This window comes from Genypterus blacodes, unplaced genomic scaffold (genome assembly GCF_046128005.1).
Source record: "Genypterus blacodes isolate CSIRO-AG114 ecotype Tasmania unplaced genomic scaffold, CSIRO-AGI_Gbla_v1 ptg000258l_1, whole genome shotgun sequence".
NCBI lineage: Eukaryota > Metazoa > Chordata > Actinopteri > Ophidiiformes > Ophidiidae > Genypterus > Genypterus blacodes.
In genome coordinates, this window is record NW_027467051.1 from 552,873 (window position 1) to 573,409 (window position 20,537).

The window sequence follows — 20,537 nt, forward strand, 5'->3', positions numbered from 1 at the left end:
TAGCAGGTGGCCAGTCAATAGTAATGCAGTGTGAGCACAGCCAAACAGGGTGGATGGTCCTCCTGCTATTACTTTAATAAAATCAATGTAGAGACCCCTGGACCAGCACCAGGATCTGACTCCACAGTCTCTCATACAGCAGCCCGGTGCCGGTGGAGTCGGGCTATCAATGCCGGTTCAGGAGCCTCTTTGCCCTGGTGTATGAACACTTAGCAGCAGTGAATTAATGTGATGCCCTGCCTGTCACCCTTTACACAGGACGGCTGCCGTGACAAGCCACAGCTAATAGATAATGCATGTAAGGAGGAGAGATTGACAAGAGGAGAAAGGGAAAGGGTCCAACGGGGAGAGTAAAGAGGAGGTGAAAAATAAAACCTGGAAATGTGAAAGTGAGCAAAGCTGCATGCAAATGAGAGAGAAAAAAGAAAGTTAGAGGAAAGAAAGAAGAATCAAAGCAGACGAGTAAAAAGCAATAAAGCTGTGGTGAAGAGATACTGGCTGAAGTGGGGGATGGAGAGGGAGGCCTGAGGGCAGGCAGACAGGTCGATCGACATTTACCTCAGACATATGGGGGACCAGACGACACACAGTAAAACACAGACCTACACACTGTAAAACATAGAGACGTTCCTGTTTAAACACAGCCATACAAAAAGAAAACCTCTATACAAGGAACACTCACACACATTAAGATAGAGAAAGACATACAGATATAAATATATGATGTAGAATGAAAAGATACACACACACACACACACACACACACACACACACACACACACACACACACACACACACACACAGGATTCAGGAGGCTGATGATGTTCAGCCAGTGTTTGCTTACACACATTCTCTAGGAATGATTAATGTCTCTCTATTCCAAACACTGACCCTTTGGCCACAGCAGGCCAGTGGCTGAACACAATTTATTAAGTAGCACAAGTGTGCGTGTTTGTGTGTGTGTGTGTGTGTGTGTGTGTGTGTGTGTGTGTGTGTGTGTGTGTGTGTGTGTGTGTTGATAAAGGGAGCAGTCCTTATGCAGATCTTGCATGCAGAGGTTCTCTGCAGGGATTTAGGCATTCACGGGCTTTCAATCTTCTTCTCTAGACAGAGAGAGAGAGACTGGGCCAATGTTTGTGTAGAGGAAAAGCTACAGTTGGGTTTCCATGGAGATGTACAAAATATACTGTCATGCCATGAGTATGAACACAATAATTGGTAAAGGAAGGAACACAGATCCTTGTCATCATCCTCATCACTTTCATTCTAGAACATTAGACATCCAGAGGTTAAATCAGTGGGTCCTTATCCATTTATTTGCAAGGCAAAACTCCTTGTTATCTGTGGCTTTATGGTAACTCAGGTAACCAAACGTAATCTGACAAGCTTGACTGCTGTAGATTAAGCAAATGCTTTCATCAAGTAAGGATGCTATCCTAAGAGATCCTGGCATTAGACATATTTGTGCTGCCCCACCTGACAAGCCAACCAAAAATAACCCAAACCTCAACAAAGGTACAGAACAATGAGAAGCTGAACCATGCAGAGGACAGCTCAAATTCTCAAAGCAGTGAAAGCAGTGTCAGATCGTTTCATCACCTTTGAAAGAAAAGTGTCATACCAGGTCTTGAAGCAAGCAGTAGATGTGACAGAGCAGAGCTGCAGATGGAAGAAGTGAGATTCTTCAGCTTTTTGTGAGGATTGCTTGAGAAGACAAAGAATAGACAGAATGTGCCTGCCATATGCTAACAGCTGTCATGGTACCTCACAACCAACACGTTCACAAATTAAATTTAGAAAGCATCCTTTGGTACTGAATGGTGCAACGGTGGATCGGGCTTTCTATTGAGACAGAACAGAGCTGGAGGAAGCGGCAAGAAAGAAATCCTCTATATGAAATACTATACGGGTATACATTGAGGGGAAGAAGCTCTCCCAGATTTCCAGGTTTTCTATTCTTCCCATGTTCAGAACAAAATGGAAATGTAAGGCCATAATCATCATTCTTTGCTTTTATTCTTCAAAATGTATTCTTCAGATGTAACAGATGCTTAAATAGTCATGATTAACTGTTTACCTACAATCCAAACCGTGTCATATTTTGCTTCTGTGCTGGAGATCTGGATACCATCACAGAAAACAGTGCTTTATCTTAATAGATTGATCAATTCTATACAGGCGTTTCTAAATCACTGAGCTTCCCTCTTGTGTAGAGTCAGAACTGCCACATGTATCCACGATGTCCTTTCAGTCTTGATCCAAAGTCCCAGACTGTAGCTTTGGGTTGGAATGAAGTTTGACCAGTAAAGTGATTTATGAATTCATCCACTAAGGACAGCTGCTCCCCCTTGGATGGTAGATGGGATAATTCACTTCCCCCACCCCATAGAACCATTATCTCAAACTTTTGAAGTGCTGATCCTAACTGTGACACCACCACCATCTTTGGCTGCAAACTTGATTTTCTGCACATTGGCTTTGGCCTAAAATTGTACCGGACGAAAGTTGGACCCAATCTGAAATAGACTGGTAGGTAATTGGATCAGACCAAACATGTGCTCAATCTGAACACATCCAAACCCAAACCGAACATCCAGCAATAGCGGGGAACAATTTGGACCTGGCCCCTCTGAGACCAAAAGTCGGGTTTCTGGACGGGTCCACTTGTTTCCCAAGATCTGTGGCTATAAACTGAAGCTCAGGTTTTAAGACACAAATTGGCGGAACTGAAGAAATTATGTTTTAAAGCCATTGGATATGCTTAGTTGGGCAATAAAAAGCGTATTGACCTGGAAGAGTGACAGCAAAAAAATCAGCCCTCAATGCCGGTCAAACGGGACCACATTTGTCTTGAGGTTTACCAATGATGTCCATGTCTGTACATCTGCCTGTACAACCTCAGGCAAAATAACAACAACACAATCAATGAATACCACAAAATGAAACACTGTCATGAGGCAGCTAGGAGACGTCCATTAGCATTCCTCTACTGTAATCCACACAGATCACCCACACACACATGCACACTCTCCAACACAAGCCTAATACATAATTCATAGTAATATAGCCAATGATGTATGGTTCCAAGGGTGCTTCTGACAATGTGTAATAATGGAGCTACAGTCACTGACAAATCTGCACATAAACAAATGATCAGGATTGTCATGAATAGAATGTATGGCGCTGCAGGGGACCCGACATCTGTAGGAAAGGCAGATGTAAGAGATGATTTGGTATGCGGGTAATTGTGCTGATGTCCTAAGAGAGAGAAATGGCTTAGTGTGTGTGTGTGTGTGTGTTTGGGGGGGGGGGGGGGGGGGGGGGGGGGGATTAAACAAATCCCTCAGAGGTGTAATGTTGTCGGTGCCACTTGTTGGGCTTTTCCTAACTTGTTGGCATCCCCAACTTCTCCAGAGTCGTCCAATGTAGAAATGACACGGATTCAATATCCCTGAGATGTAGAGAGAGAGAGGTTCATACATTTATCTTATTAGAGGGGAGAGAGTATGAGAGTTTTTAGTTTAGAGGGCAGATTAGTGGTAATGCTGGGTCATTTGAGCATGTGGCTAGGAGACTCTTGCAGGACCTCAATGAAAGTGCAGCATAATTACCTGAGTCAGATAACAAACAACTTCTTGCCTTGCAAACCACAATTACTACAGTATGCGGAGAAGTACTCAGTATTCCATCTTGCTAATGACTATACACGATCATTAATCATATATCAAAGACTAAGGGAGCTTTGATTCTCTGGTAATTTAATTTAAAGAGCTTTAGCCACGGCCTGGAGTTGATGTAGGAGAGAACAGTGAGCCAAGTAAAGCGTCTCTTTTCAGGAAGGAAATCATTCTCATTCACGGAACTCTCAGTTGCCATAAAAAATGGATATGCTCTATATGTAAAGCATGCTGGCTCAGCTCCAGCTGCTGAACTCGGGCATCTTTCAATGGAAATCAACCTCGGTCCTGAATGAGCATTATTTTGGGGATCAATTCCTTTTATTCCATTCTTACTCATGCATATCTTACAAGGGAAAAGTAGGAATGCAATTTCCTGGTAATTCTGTCCAAAACATTGTAAATGTATCCCAGCAGCCTTACATGCATTCAGACAAATAGAGACCAAATGGAAACAGATACAGGTACGTTCTGGTCTAGGTTTGGTTATGCAATTTAAAATAATTACCATATTTTGGGGTCTTGTGTGCGTGATTTGCGGACATGACGGATGAAGTGATTCACCCGTGAGTTTTCTAAATATCCTGAGGTGGTTGAGGTGAATCACAGATAAGGTTTATGATGAATGAAGCTTTACCTTCATACATATATAGAGACATAAACTGATCATACAGTTTGATATTGATGCCAAACAGATAAAGGCTCAACCAAAGTGCCTTGCAAGTGCTTGATTGCCCTGCTCTGGCCGTGGGAAATCTGTGACCATCTCATGACCTGCAAGTCCTTGAGTGTGCGCATCGTCACTCACAGAAATGTGGCAACACAACTTTAATTCTACTGACTGTATCAGACATCATTTACTAGTTACATTTAACCAGAAAGAAAATCCTTTTAAGTGTAAACTTAATTGGCAATAAAAGCTATTCTGATTCTGATTCTGATTCTGAAATCACATATATATTGCAAAAAAACACTCTGATACAAGTGGTCCTTCAAAAATGATGTCATTGTTACTGTCTGCGTGACTTGTGTGTGACTTGTCTGCTGGTGAATGTTTAGCAAAATGTTTGCATATCTCATTATCAGTCTTAAGTAAGCCTTATAAAAGTTCCTTATAAAGGAGGAACCACATCTGAGAACGCACAGAAGTGAGAGCTGATTCAGCCAAGGCTGAAAATAGTTTCGAATATTGAGTCTATTATCTGCTACTAAACATTGTTTTAGCTGCTTACTTCAGTGAAAAGTATGAAACTAATGGACAAGGCAGGACTGCTGATCTTACTGCTACCAGGTTAGTGCCACCAAAAACAGTTCATTATACAGTAATTCAACAAATATCTTTAAATATATACTTGGTGTATCTTACAAGCCTGTGTAAACAGATATTGCCTTATTTCAGCACTATCTACACTCTCACTGGTATTCTCCATGGAGTACCACTTTGTGAACGAGCCAAAAACCTGGGCTGAAGCTCAGAGTTACTGCAGAAGGTACAATGGAAACCTGGCCATCATAAGAGATGCAGAGGACTTAGCAGCATTTCTAAGCGTAATCCAGAGCCCTGTTACTAATGTATGGATTGGTCTTCAGGATAATTTGACTGATTGGAGATGGTCAATGGGCGATGTACCTTTTTATGATGGTGATGGTAATTCAGTGATTGACATGGGATTCAACCAGGACAACTGGATTAGTACAGAGCGATGTGGTGAGGTTTACCTAGGAGAGCTGAATGACTATAATTGTGCAAAATTGCTCAATCCATTGTGCTATGAGGGTAAGTATTCATTTCCTTCCAATATTACCTACTGCACATGGAAATAGTAAAAATAACAATTGTAATTTATTGTCAGTTCTTTGATATTGTCTCCATCAATGAAATATATTGTTCTCATGTAAACATTATTCCAGCTCTTACAGACACATACATCAAAGTTGACACTGCCATGAACTGGAAGGATTGTCAGAGTTACTGCAGGACGACATACACAGACTTGGCCAGTATAACAAACGATCAAGAGAAGCAGGCGGTCCTGAGTGCGGTCAGTGATGGGGCGCGTCGCGTGGTTGGTTTGTACAGAGATACATGGAAGTGGGCTGACCAGAGTGACACTTCATTCAAATATTGGGCGAGTGGAGAGCCCAACAATCATGATAACATGGAATATTGTGCAAAGCATCAAGTGCCAGACGGGTGGAGGGATGTACCATGCTCCTGGACATTTCCATTCGTCTGCTCATGTAAGATGTGCACCACACCAACTCAAGTTTCTTTCAATACACTACTTCAGTTCCTTTCAATGGTCATTTCTTTTACCTGCAAATGCTGTAACTGAGAACTGAGAATTGAATCTCGTAACTCTTACGCTTAAGTTCTAGAACGTTACCTGACCGTGATGAAGATTGCGGTGAATCCTGGAGGACTTGTGGACCCCAATGACATCAGAGTGCAGCGAGCTATTTTAGAGCAGGTCAGTCTCATTTCTCCTTTGGATGATTAGGTGGAAACATAAACTGCTGTGGTACAGAGAACAAGCCACAAACTAAATCCAAATTACAAATGTATGTCTTGAATTACCAATGACCCAAAATGAGCATTGATTGTAAAGTGTCAACCAGCATCTCAGCCTTGTAGCTGCGAAGAGTTAGTAGTTTAACTGTTGTCTATCATAGTGACCATAATGGAATCACTTCTTGTTGATTGTTTAAAGCAGGGGTGCCCACACTTTTTCAGCTCGGGATCTACTTTTAAGAAGACCAAGTGAAAGCGATGCCGGGTGTGCAACTCGTACTTTGATCGGCTAACTTTTAACGATATGCTTTTTTTTGGGGAATGCGATGCGATCGACCCACATTGCCTTCGATCGCAATCGACGTATTGGGCACCCCTGGTTTAAAGCAAAGTAGTTTAGAAATTCCTTGGAGGGAAATTTTTGAAACTTAAATCTCTTTTTGTCAGGAATAAGGAGCTTGTTTTAAAGGGAGGTAGAGTGCTGCTCATTGTTGGAAAGCTGAGCAAAACAATCCTAGGAGTATGACTGACTTTCAGAATCAGAACTTTCAGAGGATTTCTAGACAACTCATGTTTACCACTTAAAAGGACAACGTGTTTTAATTCCCATTTGTTTTGTCTTGTAGATTGAGAAACGTCTGAAGGACCATGGCATCACAGCAAATGTAACACTGAAATGGCGCAAACAATCAGATGGACTCATCTTTCACAAAGAAGGCCACAAGTAGACGCAAAGCTGCCTGTTAGCCTGCTCTGTAATCACATGGATGTATAACAAGCTTTATATCAACACTATCTATGTGCTTTACACTGTATTTTAATGGAGTTTGAATTAATGTTAGTGCTTGACCTACAGTTTAAATATTGGTACTTTCATACATAACTACTATATTTACTCACTCTTTATAGGGGTATAGATAAATGTGTTTTTGGTCAGGCATTGGTGTGTGTGTGTGTACTGTCATGTAAATGGTTTGTCTGATGGTGATTAAAGAATTGAAGTCAACCTCTTTGTGTGGTTTCTTCTAAGAAGGAATGAGAGTTCTCTTTATCGGGTCTAAGCAGCATTTGTATCTGGGTATACTGTGCCTCGCATGGCAAATAAAAACACTTTCCAGAGAGATCATGGAGGAAAAGGTGAGTGAAATACAAATGTGTAAAGTAAAGAGTGTAGTGAAAGAAAAAAAGTGCTAAGAGAAAAGTCTCCGGCTGTTTTAGTTTGCTCCAGGTCAGAGGTATACTCTCTGTGCAGCATTAGGCCAATCTCGTCTGTGTTTTCTGTTTGTTTTTATTCGTATAACTCTATTAACACATCACAGAAACACAGCAAAGCTCTCTATAGACACTTGTACAATCAGATTCCATATCTTGAATCACAAAATGTATTATTCTTAACGGAAATAAATGCAAAAAAATACAATGGTTAACTGAACTTTTTTCAATGTTAATCACATTCCAACACTCGACTACTGGAGTTCACTCACTCACTTTCTATTTAAATAATTCTCCAGGTAACACTAATTTTTTCTCTTTTGGACTCGTACAAAGAGTTAACTAGTGCAACATGGGATGACCAGAACGCATGACCTTACATGAAACATTCACTTGAGGGCAATGTTGATCTATGATCTTAGCAAACATTTAACAGCCTAAATAATATTGTGGCCATTTTTTTATCCTGGAAACTTCAGAGTTGAAAAGTTTCTATGTGCATTATTTTCTGAATTAGAATATGTAGCCTACAAGACAACTGCATCCGTACTAAACAGTTATAACAAACTTGGCTTGAACATGTGAAGAGCCGGTATAGAGGTCTTCAGGAATGTGGCTCTTAGGATCAATTAACAACGCTGTTCTGTCCGTGCGGGCCAGTCCCTCTTCAAAAGCGACTCTTTTTTCCGGGATCCTGATTATACCTGATTGGGAAAATGTCTTCAAAGTTGTCATAAATACGAGTCTTAATACAGATGGAAGTGAACAGAGGATGAAGTACAGTGTCCTAGTCCTAATGCTTGGTCAAGTTAGGAGATGGCTAACCAGAAGTCGGCAATGTGTTACAAACGTGAGGAGTCAGCAAAACAGAGCAATATGTAGCCTATCCTAGCAGTAGGGACTCCAAACAACTGCAAAGACTGCTTATGCCAGGGGCTGGGTCTAGGTAAGAGAAAGAGGGATTATTTCTTGTCTTGTGAAAGGGAGATTACTTGTTAAGGCTATTTTATGTTGTGGAATAATGCTGCTTTGTTGTTTGTTTCATTTGTTTGTTTTCAAGAGAAAATAACATCACATTTAATAAAATATTAAAATATTAATGAGCCAAGTTTTTGACATGTCTTTTATGGAAATTAATTGTTAGATTCCTTGCATAATAAAAAAGAATCATTAATCATTAGATTAATCGATAAAAGATAATCATTAGTTGCAGCCCTAAATAGCACATAAAACAGACTGAAAGAATAACCAGGTCAAAATGAATTGCCATTAAGTTGTTGCAACAAGGTACTGTTGAACACACCACATCTGGGTGTGGTCGTAAGTGGAACATGCCTGAAACCTTAAACCACGAGAGGTCAGTGCAATACCTCTCCTGCAAACAAAGTTCAGTGTGGAGTTTTTCCTTCACTTCTTTCTCCTTAAGGCATCCTACATCAATGAAAACTGCAAATGACAATACATTTAAACCATTGAAGGACAGATGGTTAGACATTTTTTTATTGTTATGCTAAACTTGCTTGCTTTTATCTGCTGTCACCTCTTTCATAGAATTGGAACAGTTGTTGCAAAAATATATGAAAGAGAATCCAGATTGTTGAAGAATCTCTTGAACCCTTGAGAATCAGATAACACTCCCCACACATTGGGTCACCAGTAGGGGGTCATTTAATAACTCCACAATTGGTGATTATTATTCCCCAAAACGGAACGAAGCAAACAAACCACAGGTTTGAATACAGCCGGAGATGCAAATTCACTTCCTTGGATGCAAACTTCATTCATGGAGTTTTGAAGGGCCATTTGAATGATGGAGTTGGACCTTCCTGCTGTCATGTCTGTGGCAGCCTGGCTCATGAACTGTAACACAAAATGGGGGACACAGGCATACAAAGTTAAAATGTCAATTTATTTACAAATGAAAATCTATTACCAGGAGCCCATAGAGTAAATGGCCGCTATATAGCATCAGTAGTGAAAAGAGTGGATGACTCCACACAATTCCGTACAATTCAACCTGAACAATTACTAATCCCTTCCGGTGATCGCAGAAACAAACAGTCCCTTGAAACTGCTAGAACAACTGCTCAAAGAATAGTCTGAGATAGATAGATGTTCACAATTGTCAATTTATTTACCAGATAACTTATGCAGCCCCCCCTTAAATATCAAATATCAACCAAACAGAGGATCAACCAAAATGCCTAGCATCTTAGACGTGATCTGTGACCATATCATGAGCTGCAAGTCTGTACTGACTGTATCTAAGATAATTTACCAGTCACACTGAAATCACATATATATCACATAGAAACACAAATTTAAGAAGAATTGTCATTTACTAATTGTCCTACAAGAATCATTATTCGAGAGGAAAGAGCAGGTCACTGTGACATTGTTGCTAAAGCAGCCAGGATTTACAATTGAACAATAGTAGGAAATTTGTACAGGAAAGGCATCCATTCTGATGTAAAAAATGTGTTTGCCCTAGGGATAACTCAGTGCATGTATTCACTATGACTTGTGTACATCTCTGCTGTATGATTGAATTAAAGAAGAAGCCTCTCAACTGTCTCTGTAAAATCAATAACTGAAAAATACTATATAATTGGAGTTACAAACAGGATAAAGAAGAGCAACCTGCTGAATGCGGGTGAACCGGGGTGGGGGGAGCTCGGGCCTGTCTCCAAACTAGCATAGTGTTCTATGTGAGGGGGGCAGCTTAGAGGTCTGTCGCCCGGTTGGTAAGTTCAGTGCTTGAAGGATCTATTGGACTCATTTGAGAATCAGATAATACTCCCCACACATTGGGTCACCAGTAGGGGGTCATTTAATAGCTCCACAAATGGTGATTATTATTCCCTAAAACGGAACAAAGCAAACAAACCACAGGTTTGAATACAGCCTAAGATGCAAATTCACTTCCTTGGATGCAAACTTCATTCATTGAGTTATGAAGGGCCATTTGAATGATGGAGTTGGACCTTCCTGCTGTCATATCTTTGGCAGCCTGGCTCATGAACTGTAACACAAATGGGGGACACAAGCATACAAAGTTATAATGTCAATATATTTACAAATGAAAATCTATTACCAGGAGCCCATAGAGTAAATGGCCTCAATATAGCATCAGTGCTGGTGTGAGCGGAAGAGTTTGTTTTCAGTTTGTTGTGACATTGTTTTCTTGAACTAAGCAAATATAAGTATAACAAAACAAAATGCAAAATGAAGCTCGAATGCTGTCTGTGGGGAGGGCGTCTGCCTCACACACATGGTACTACTGTCACTTCCCTGTCAACCGGAATGAACACTGGCATTCCATTGTTACTCCAGACATTATTTCACTTATGCATTAATAAGTCACAAAACAGAGTGTATGATAGAGTATCATAGACCTGAATCCGCTAATCAATAATTGACAATTACCCAGACCCACCCTACCATGAGCGTGCATTCAAGATCCTTTACTTTAGTACCTGTTGCAGTCTATGTGTCTTGTGTGTGACTTGTGCGCTGGTAAATGTTTTGCAAATGTTTGCATATCTCATTGTCAGTCGTAAGTAAGTCATATATCAGTTCATCATAAAGGAGGAACCACATCTAAGAACGCACAGTAGTGAGAGCTGATGCAACCAAGGCTGAAAATAATTTTGAATATTGAGTCTATTATCTGCCACTTCAGTGAAAAGGATGAAACTAATGGACAAGGCAGGACTGCTGATCTTACTGCTACCAGGTTAGTGCCACCAAAAACAGTTCATTATGCAGTAATTCAACAAATATCTTTAAATATATACTTGGTGTATCTTACAAGCCTCTATAAACAGATATTGCCTTTTTTTTTCAGCACTATCTACACTCTCACTGGTATTCTCCCTGAAATACCACTTTGTGAACGAGCCAAAAACCTGGATTGAAGCTCAGAGTTACTGTAGAGAGCGTGATGGAGACCTGGCAAGCATAAAAACTGCAGAGGACCTAAAGAAAGTGGAAAACTTAATCCAAGGCCATGCACCTGAAGTGTGGATTGGTCTTTCTGATGATGAGAAAAGTTGGAGGTGGTCAATGGACGGCACATATATTTTTGATGGTGATGGTAATTCGGCATTTGGCAATTGGATGGTTTTCCACCATAACAACGCTGCAAGTAACGAGCATTGTGCTGAGATTAGCAATGGGGTGCTGAATGACATAGCATGTGGATCATTGCGTCAATCAGTGTGTTATGACAGTGAGTATTAACTCCCTTCTCAAAATGACCTATTGCACATAGAAATAGTCAACATTGCCAATTGTAATTGTCAATTCTTTGATATCATCTGCATCACTGATGTTCTCATGGAAAATTCATTACAGATCTTACAAACACATTCATCACAGTTGATACTGCAATGACCTGGACTGCTGCTCAGAGTTTCTGCAGGACGACATACACAGACTTGGCCAGTATAAGAAACGTTCAAGAGAAGGAGGCAATCCCAAGTTCTGGGACAACTCTTTGGGTTGGTTTGTACAGAAACCCATGGAAGTGGTCTGACCAGAGTGAGGTTTCATTCCAAAATTGGGCGAGTGGAGAGCCCGACAATAATGCCTTTGTAGAACATTGTGGAAGTCATCATATCACCAACAACTGGAATGATATACCATGCAGCTCCACACATCCATTTGTCTGCTCACGTAAGATGTGCATCACACCACCAAGTTTTTTTTTTTTTAGCAAAATTCCATTCATGTTCCTTCCAATGGTCATTTATTGCACACACTATTGCTATAACTGTTTCTGAGAATTGCATGTCATGACTTTTAAGTTCCAGAACGTTACCTGAAGGTGATTAAGATTGCGGTGAATCCTGGAGGATCTATGGACCCGAATGACGTTGGAGTGCAGCAAGCTCTTTTAGAGCAGGTCAGTCTCATTCCTCCTTTGGGTGATCAGGTTGATCTACTGTGGTAGAGAGAACACTACAACAACTAAATTCAAATGACTTAATTATTTTTGCATCTCTGTTATCACTTATGACCTAGAATTGTTTTTTCAACCAGCATCTCATCTTCTGGTTAGATTTCTAGACAACTCATGTTTACCACTTTAGAGGAAAACGTGTTTTAATTCCCATTTGTTTTGTCTTGTAGATTGCGAAACGTCTGAAGGACCATGGCATCACAGCAAATGTAACACTGAAATGGCGCAAACAATCAGATGGACTCATCTTTCACAAAGAAGGCCACAAGTAGAAGCAAAGCTGCCTGTTAGCCTGCTCTGTAATCACATGGATGTATAACAAGCTTTATATCAACAACATTTAATAGCTTCACATTGTATTTTAATGAAGTTGGAATTAATGCTAGTGCTTGGCCTACAGTTAAGATATTGATACTTGTATACAAAACTACTTTGTTAACTCTTAAAACAAAGCAAAGCATAATTATCACTCTTTATAGGTTTAATCTGTATCATTTGTAAGTAGCAATAAGGAAATCTGTTAAATGTGTTTTTGTTCAGGCATGGGAGATGTTGGTACATCTTTAAAAAGGATGGGTTCTAGGAGATCCAACCTTAATTAGGGTTAATTACAGCACTGATGATGTATCCTCTCTGCTCCAGCATTTAACCACATTCAAACACTGACATATCACAAACTATCTTACCCAAAAACATGCACTTGTCATGCCCTATTGAACATGCCAAGTGTGATCACTATGGTGGGTGTATGTCTACTGCAGACAAATGTGGTGGATTATTACGATGATGGCTCAGTGGTTCTCAAAACGTGGTACGTGTACCACTGAAGGTACAGAATGCCGGGAAATTTCTGGAGAGAATAGGACTCAGGAAATTCTATCTTTGTGACACAATATATAGACTTGAAAATACTTTAATTCCATGTGTAGACTGTGCATACTTGTTGTACATTGATGTCAGTTCCTTTAATCTGCTAAACATATGTACTTATTTTCACAGCACACATATATGTATGATTTTTTTGCTGTTTATCAAATAGATGGTGGCTTGATTTGCTAATTGGTGGCAATGGTGTAAGAGATGAACAAAGGGGCCATTGTGGACTGTGATGAAGATTGTTGATCAACTTAAGGTTTGCATTCACAACCCTGTCTACTGCTCCTCCTGTATGTTATTCTGCTGTTTTTGCTTTACAACCTCCCTCAAGCTCACCATGGGGCAGAGGGCTGCTAATCATAACCATAAAAGGTCAAACTTCTAGCTTGTTAGCAAATGTGTGGGGAGCATGATCTGATTCTCAAGGGTTCAATAGATTCTTCTATTATCTGGATTCTTCCCCATATCCTTTCGGTAATATGAGGGCAAATTGTATCAGATTGTTTCTCTGAGTTTTTCTTTGTCTCCCTAGAGAGCTTTGTGCGTGGTCGGGAATTTCCCTGATGTTGTGGGCATGTAAAGCCCTTTGATATTGGACTATAGAAATAAAGTTGACCTGACTTGACTTGAGTTGTATTAGTTTATTTTCCAGGTTTAATTGTACATAGACAAATGCATGACTAAATAAAACATCAAAAATATTGAGACAAGTTTTTGACGTGTATTTTTTGGAAATAAATTGTTAAATTGATCGAGTAATAAAAAATAATCGAGAGAATAATTGATAAATGAGTTGCTAGATTAATCGATGAAAAAGAATCATTAGTTGCAGCCCTGAAAAGCACATAAAACAGACTGAAAGAATAACCAGGTATAAAAGAATTGCCATTAAGTAGTCGCAACAAGCTACTGTTGAACACACCACATCTGGGTGCGGTCATAAGTGGAACATGCTTGAAACCTTTAACCACGACAGGTCAGTGCAATACCTCTCCTGCAAACAAAGTTCAATGTGGAGTTTCTCCTTCACTTCTTTCTCCTTAAAACAAAGTGAATCACCTAAAACTGCAAATGACAATACATTTAAACCATTGCAGGACGGATGGTTAGACATTTTTATATTGTTATGCTAAACTTGCTTGCTTTAATCTGCTGTCACTTCTTTCATAAAACTGGAACGATGTTGCATGGAATGGGAGGAAGAGAGAAAACGTGATGATTGTCACAAAAATATGAAGAAGAATCCAGATTCTTGAAGAATCTCTTGAACCCTTGAGAATCAGATAATACTCCCCACACATTGGGTCACCAGTAGGGGGTCATTTAATAGCTCCACAAATGGTGATTATTATTCCCTAAAACGGAACAAAGCAAACAAACCACAGGTTTGAATACAGCCTAAGATGCAAATTCACTTCCTTGGATGCAAACTTCATTCATGGAGTTATGAAGGGCCATTTGAATGATGGAGTTGGACCTTCCTGCTGTCATGTCTGTGCCAGCCTGGTTCATGAACTGTAACAAAATTGGGGCACAAAAGCATGTTAAGTTATAATGTCAATATATTTACAAATGAAAATCTATTACCAGGAGCCCATAGAGTAAATGGCCGCAATATAGCATCAGTGCTGGTGTGAGCGGAAGAGTTTGTTTTCAGTTTGTTGTGACGTTGTTTTCTTGAACTAAGCAAATATAAGTATAACAAAACAACCTGCAAAATGAAGCTCGAATGCTGTCTGTGGGGAGGGCGTCTGCCTCACACACATGGTACTACTGTCACTACCCTGTCAACCGGAATGAACACTGGCATTCCATTGTGAAACCAGACATTATTTCACTTATGCATTAATAAGTCACAAAACAGAGTGTATGATAGAGTATCATAGACCTGAATCCACCAATCAATAATTGACAATTACCCAGACCCACCCTGCCATGAGCGTGCATGCAAGATCCTTTACTTTAGTACCTGTTGCAGTCTGTGTGTGCTTGACTTGTGCGCTGGTGAATGTTTTGCAAATGTTTGCATATCTCATTGTCAGTCGTAAATTAGTCATATATCAGTTCATCATAAAGGAGGAACCACATCTGAGAACGCACAGTAGTGAGAGCTGATGCAGCCAAAGCTGAAAATAATTTTGAATATTGAGTCTATTATCTGCCACTTCAGTGAAAAGGATGAAACGAATGGACAAGGCAGGACTGCTGATCTTACTGCTACCAGGTTAGTGCCACCAAAAACAGTTCATTATACAGTAATTCAACAAATATCTTTAAATATATACTTGGTGTATCTTACAAGCCTGTGTAAACAGATATTGCCTTTTTTCAGCACTATCTACACTCTCACTGGTATTCTCCATGGAGTACCACTTTGTGAACGAGCCAAAAACCTGGATTGAAGCTCAGAGTTACTGTAGAGAGCGTGATGGAGACCTGGCAAGCATAAAAACTGCAGAGGACCTAAAGAAAGTGGAAAACTTAGTCCAAGGCCATGCACTTCAAGTATTGTGGGGATATTGTGGAAGTCATCGTATCACCAGTCACTGGAATGCTATGCTATGCAGCTCCCCACATCCATTCGTCTGCTCACGTAAGAAGTGCATCACACCACCAAGTTTTTCTTATAGCAAAATTCCATTCATGTTCCTTTCAATGGTCATTTATTGCACACACTATTGCTATAACTGTTTCTGAGAATTGCATGTCATGGCTTTTAAGTTCCAGAACGTTACCTGAAGGTGATTAAGATTGCGGTGAATCCTGGAGGATCTATGGACCCGAATGACGTTGGAGTGCAGCAAGCTCTTTTAGAGCAGGTCAGTCTCATTCCTCCTTTGGGTGATCAGGTTGATCTACTGTGGTAGAGAGAACAATACAACAACTAAATTCAAATGACTTAATTATTTTTGCATCTCTTTAATTTCTTATGACCTTAAATGGAGAATTGGTTGTGTCATGTCAACCAGCATCTCATCTGGTTAGATTTCTAGACAACTCAAGTTTACCACTTTAGAGGAAAATGTGCTTTAATTCCCATTTGTTTTGTCTTGTAGATTGAGAAACGTCTGAAGGACCATGGCATCACAGCAAATGTAACACTAAAATGGCGCAAACAATCAGATGGACTCATCTTTCACAAAGAAGGCCACAAGTAGAAGCAAACCTCCCTGTTAGCCTGCTCCTTTATCACATGCATCTGACCTGTTCTTTTATCTACCATTGTTGAACGCACTTATTGGAAGTCGCTTTGGATAAAAGGGTCTGCTAAATGACCGTAATGTAATGTAATGTAATGAAATGTAATATAATGTATAACAAGCTTTTTATCAACAACATTTAATAGCTTTACATTGTATTTTAATGAAGTTTGAATTAATGCTAGTGCTTGGCCTACAGTTAAGATATCGGTACTTGTATACAAAACTCCTTTGTTAACTCTTAAAACAAACCTTCTAGAATCTAGAATCTTCTCCATATCCCCTCTGTAATATGAGGGCAAATTGTATCAGATTGTTTCTCTGGATACTTTCCTCGTCTTCGTAGAGAGCTTTGGGCGGGGTCGGAAATTTCCCTGATGTTGTGGTCCTGTAAAGCCCTTTGAGATATTGTGTGTGATTTTGGGCTACAGAAATAAATTTGACCTGACTTGAGTTGAATTAGTTTTTTGTCTTGGTTGTCCAGCCAAATTCATCACAGTCTTTGATCTGAGCCTAAGCTCATCATTGGGATATTTGTACTGAGTGAGGTAAGCATCGGGGAAAGCTGTTGAACATATTAGAGTGTTTCTGAATCTTGCCTGTCAGAAACGTGTGGATGGTAGAGCCTTCCAGGGTTCCCGTCCCTGCCTCTGAGCTTACAGAACAGAGCTGGGATCAGAACAGGTTAGAATCTGTCATCCGCCCACCTTACAATAGGTTCAAACAATGGACTCCACAAAAAAGGAACATTATTGACGATATTAGTAACAGATAAAGTCACAAATTTACAAAAAAAAAAAACTAACTATTATGGGACATTCTTTGTCAATGGCAGACACCAAGGGTTAAGGTATTTTTCCACCTCTATATGTTGATATTACAGCAGGATTTAATGAACCGATTTTGCTGAAACTTCTCTAAACATTTTAAGATAAAGCATATTAATCCCATAATTGAACAGTCTAGATTCAGATAAGAATCTTGATAATTGGGTCACATTGATGAAGGTACAGTAAAAAAAATTGGCAACAACCACTAACAGCTGACAATCTTTAATAGATGTGTCCAGAAAACCCTTGTTTTATCAGTTGTTACTTTCTATTTAGGCAATCATCTCATTACTCCTGTTCGTGACGCCAATTATATAGAAGTTTCCAATGAATACATCCACTGAGTTCTTCCTCGAGCAAACACTTTTTTGTTAATATCAGAGTGTATCAGGGTGGATGCCTTTCCTGTAAGCATTTCTATAGTATTGTTGTATTGAAAATCCTGGCTGCCTTAGCAACCATGTCACAGTAACCTGCCAAGATATAATGTTTTCTTCTGCTAAGTATAGTGTTTTCTTCCACACCGTATATGTCTATCTGCAGGTACCCCAGACATATTTTACTGTGTTCAATATGCATATTAGAGCAACTACTACTCCTGCTATAATGTATCCATATCTATCTCTGTCTTTCAGTATCCATAGCTAGACAGTGCAATATATGTATAGATCTTAATCTAAGTCCATCTAGATTGAACTATGTATACCACCAAAGCCTCCCTGCTCTCATTGACAGGATGGATTTGCCTTTCACTGGATTTGACTTTGTGTCTGCTGCTGGAACTATATCCCCTAGGCCTCCTTAGTCTCCTCACAAGATAGTATCTAATGAAACATTTAAATATTTATGTGATGAAACTTGTTTACCTCTCTCTCCCTGGTATTGGGTGAAAGAGAGAAAGCTGACTCCCTCTGTCTTTGAAGAATGTCCTTTCTCTCTGTTTTTGCCTCTGCTATCACTTATCACGATTGGTGAATTAATGCAGGCGAACACAAAAGATAGAAGCATTTTCAAAGACCACACTAGGACAAATAGAGCTATAAATAATCTTTTGTGTAATGTATAATACTTCACCCCTGCCAACTGTATTGAAAAATTACTGACTGACTATAGTTCACAAGTTGAATGGACTCGTGTCTACTGTCAGTACACAACAGACATGGTGTGTGTGAGACACAACCCAGCAACAAAGCTTATACAAAGCTACATGGAGGATCTGGCTGGAAAACAGGCTTGAAGCAAATAATGTCTGTGAGCATATTAACGGTAATTTATTTAAACATGGTGGATGAGGTTACCATCCTTTTGTTAAGTAAAAGGAGCAATACCACAATCTAAAGTACTCCATTACTATGGAGCCATTCTTTGTTTTTCTGTGGAGGTTGACGGAATGTCGAGTGTTTGTTGTGCTCACTGGTGACAGGAACTGCTGCATTATTCCCTCACCTGATTATTTTGTCTGCACTGCAATTAGGCCAAGCGTACGAGTAAGATGTTTGCACAAACACACTGCACCATCCTCTGAATACACATATTCAGAGTAAATGAGGAAATCCATGTGAAGGTGGCTCACTGCAGAGAAAATAAAAGTGTCACTCAGCGATGAGAGAATAAAACAGAGAATTGCTCTTTATTCATGGTAGCTTTACTTAAGTAGAAAACTAATATCTTTTTATTTGCTGCAATTGACCCTGGAAAATACAATGAACAACACTACAACAGGTAAGAGCTCAGACTGAGAGCAACATGTCAGGCCAGGCATGAAGAAAAAAACAAAACATCAATGACCCCCGCCACTGAAAAACTCAAGGGCGACTCATTTGTCTATGTTGTCTATGTAGGGAGAAAAAAAAAGAAGCCAAATATTGCTGGAGTCGATACTTCATCTAAAAAACCTCATCTAGCAATAAATCAGTTTCAGGAATACATACATTTTAATCTTCTCATCTTCTCTAAAGTTAGACATGTCTTAATGAATGGTGTCTGGTGCCTTAAGACTTTTTGTCCTTTAAGTGGTCTTTTAAACCCACGATGCAAGTGTGTGTGTGTGTGTGTGTGTGTGTGTGTGTGTGTTTGTGTGTTCGTGTGTGTGTGCGTGTGCATGTCCGTGTGTGTGTTTGTGTACATTATCTTAGTCAGGGTGAGGCTAATGTGTCTAGACACCTTGTAGGTCTTGTAGTAACAGATCAATCAGGTTTGGGTGAGCAGACAAGCTCCCCACGCCTTCATTGTGATGCCATTATCTTCAGAAGAAAAAGTCATATTGTCAAATTGCTCTTTCTGAGTGGCTCCTTTGCCTGGAATGTAAAGGCTGAATGCACAGGAATTTGTGGGAGTCAACAACGTCGGGAGCTAAATGAAAAATGAAAATGAGTCAATCGATGACATGAGCTGATGTGCAGGCTGTCACCTTTACTATGCTGGGAGTGGCCTAGTATTAATAGATTGAGGGACCTGTTCACCTTCTTTAGATTGTTACACTGTACATCTCCTGATCTATGGATTTCTAATTAATTATTACTATTTAAAAATGCATATTCTTAGTATTTAGAAATGCATATCATTAATATTATTATTAGTGGTAGTAGAAGTAGTAGTAGGAGGAGGAGGAGGAGGAGGAGGAGTAGTTATATAGTATTACATCAATTCCACACTTTTCTTTGGTCAGCATACTACAGATGCATCACTGAAGCTGGTGTCTGGTGCCATGTTGGTCAGTCAGAGGAATGAATGGACACACCAGGCAAGTGGGCCCAGCTGTGTACCTGAGTGGAAGGTCATGTCGGCAGCTCAATGAATCACCTCAGCAGGACTTACCTGCCACAGATAGTCATGATTTATCCCCACCAGGAGAGACCTGCCATGAGAGGAGGTCAGATGCATATAGTATTCACTAGAGTGCACACACACATACAGTGTATTCACCTGATCTTGCTTGTGTAGGAAGGCACGTGGAAGCATGCACATGCATGTGTGAATACACATGCATGTGCATGCTTCCACGTTCCTCAAACATTTTTACCCAAGGTCATTAGCAGCGCCTTCTATCTCCTTGTTTGCGTATAACCAAGACAAAGTGCAAACAAAAGGCTGATACGCAGCGCTATCCATCTTTAGGGGCTCTTGGTAATGCTAGTTGATTTAAATGGGTGCTAAGCAGCTTCAGAGGACGAGGTGAGGTGACTCTATGCCGAGGACTGAATAAAAACAGGTGATCATGTAATGAAATGTGGATTCCCTTGCACAGTGTCAACAGGGCATGCATTA

The 20,537-nt window shown here is 40.0% G+C and overlaps 1 protein-coding gene and 1 long non-coding RNA gene across 4 annotated transcripts; both read left to right on the top strand.

Moving 5' to 3' along the window:
• Positions 1–11,017: 11,017 nt before the first annotated feature.
• Positions 11,018–14,170, top strand: LOC143016934 (macrophage mannose receptor 1-like). Of its 3 annotated transcripts, none has more exons than XM_076171514.1 (5): positions 11,018–11,137; positions 11,249–11,632; positions 11,758–12,078; positions 12,210–12,307; positions 13,404–14,170. In XM_076171514.1, the coding sequence occupies exons 1-5, from the start codon at positions 11,092–11,094 to the stop codon at positions 13,413–13,415; spliced, it is 861 nt and encodes a 286-aa protein (XP_076027629.1). In that variant the 5' UTR covers positions 11,018–11,091; the 3' UTR covers positions 13,416–14,170. The 3 variants fall into 3 exon arrangements, with proteins under 3 accessions (XP_076027629.1, XP_076027628.1, XP_076027627.1); XM_076171513.1 differs by having other exon boundaries at positions 12,553–14,161; XM_076171512.1 differs by having other exon boundaries at positions 12,535–14,157.
• A 1,155-nt stretch (positions 14,171–15,325) lies between these two features.
• Positions 15,326–16,883, top strand: LOC143016935 (uncharacterized). Its single transcript, XR_012965569.1, has 4 exons — positions 15,326–15,464; positions 15,573–15,833; positions 15,962–16,059; positions 16,297–16,883. It is a non-coding gene; the product is annotated as an uncharacterized LOC143016935 (long non-coding RNA).
• Positions 16,884–20,537: the final 3,654 nt, after the last annotated feature.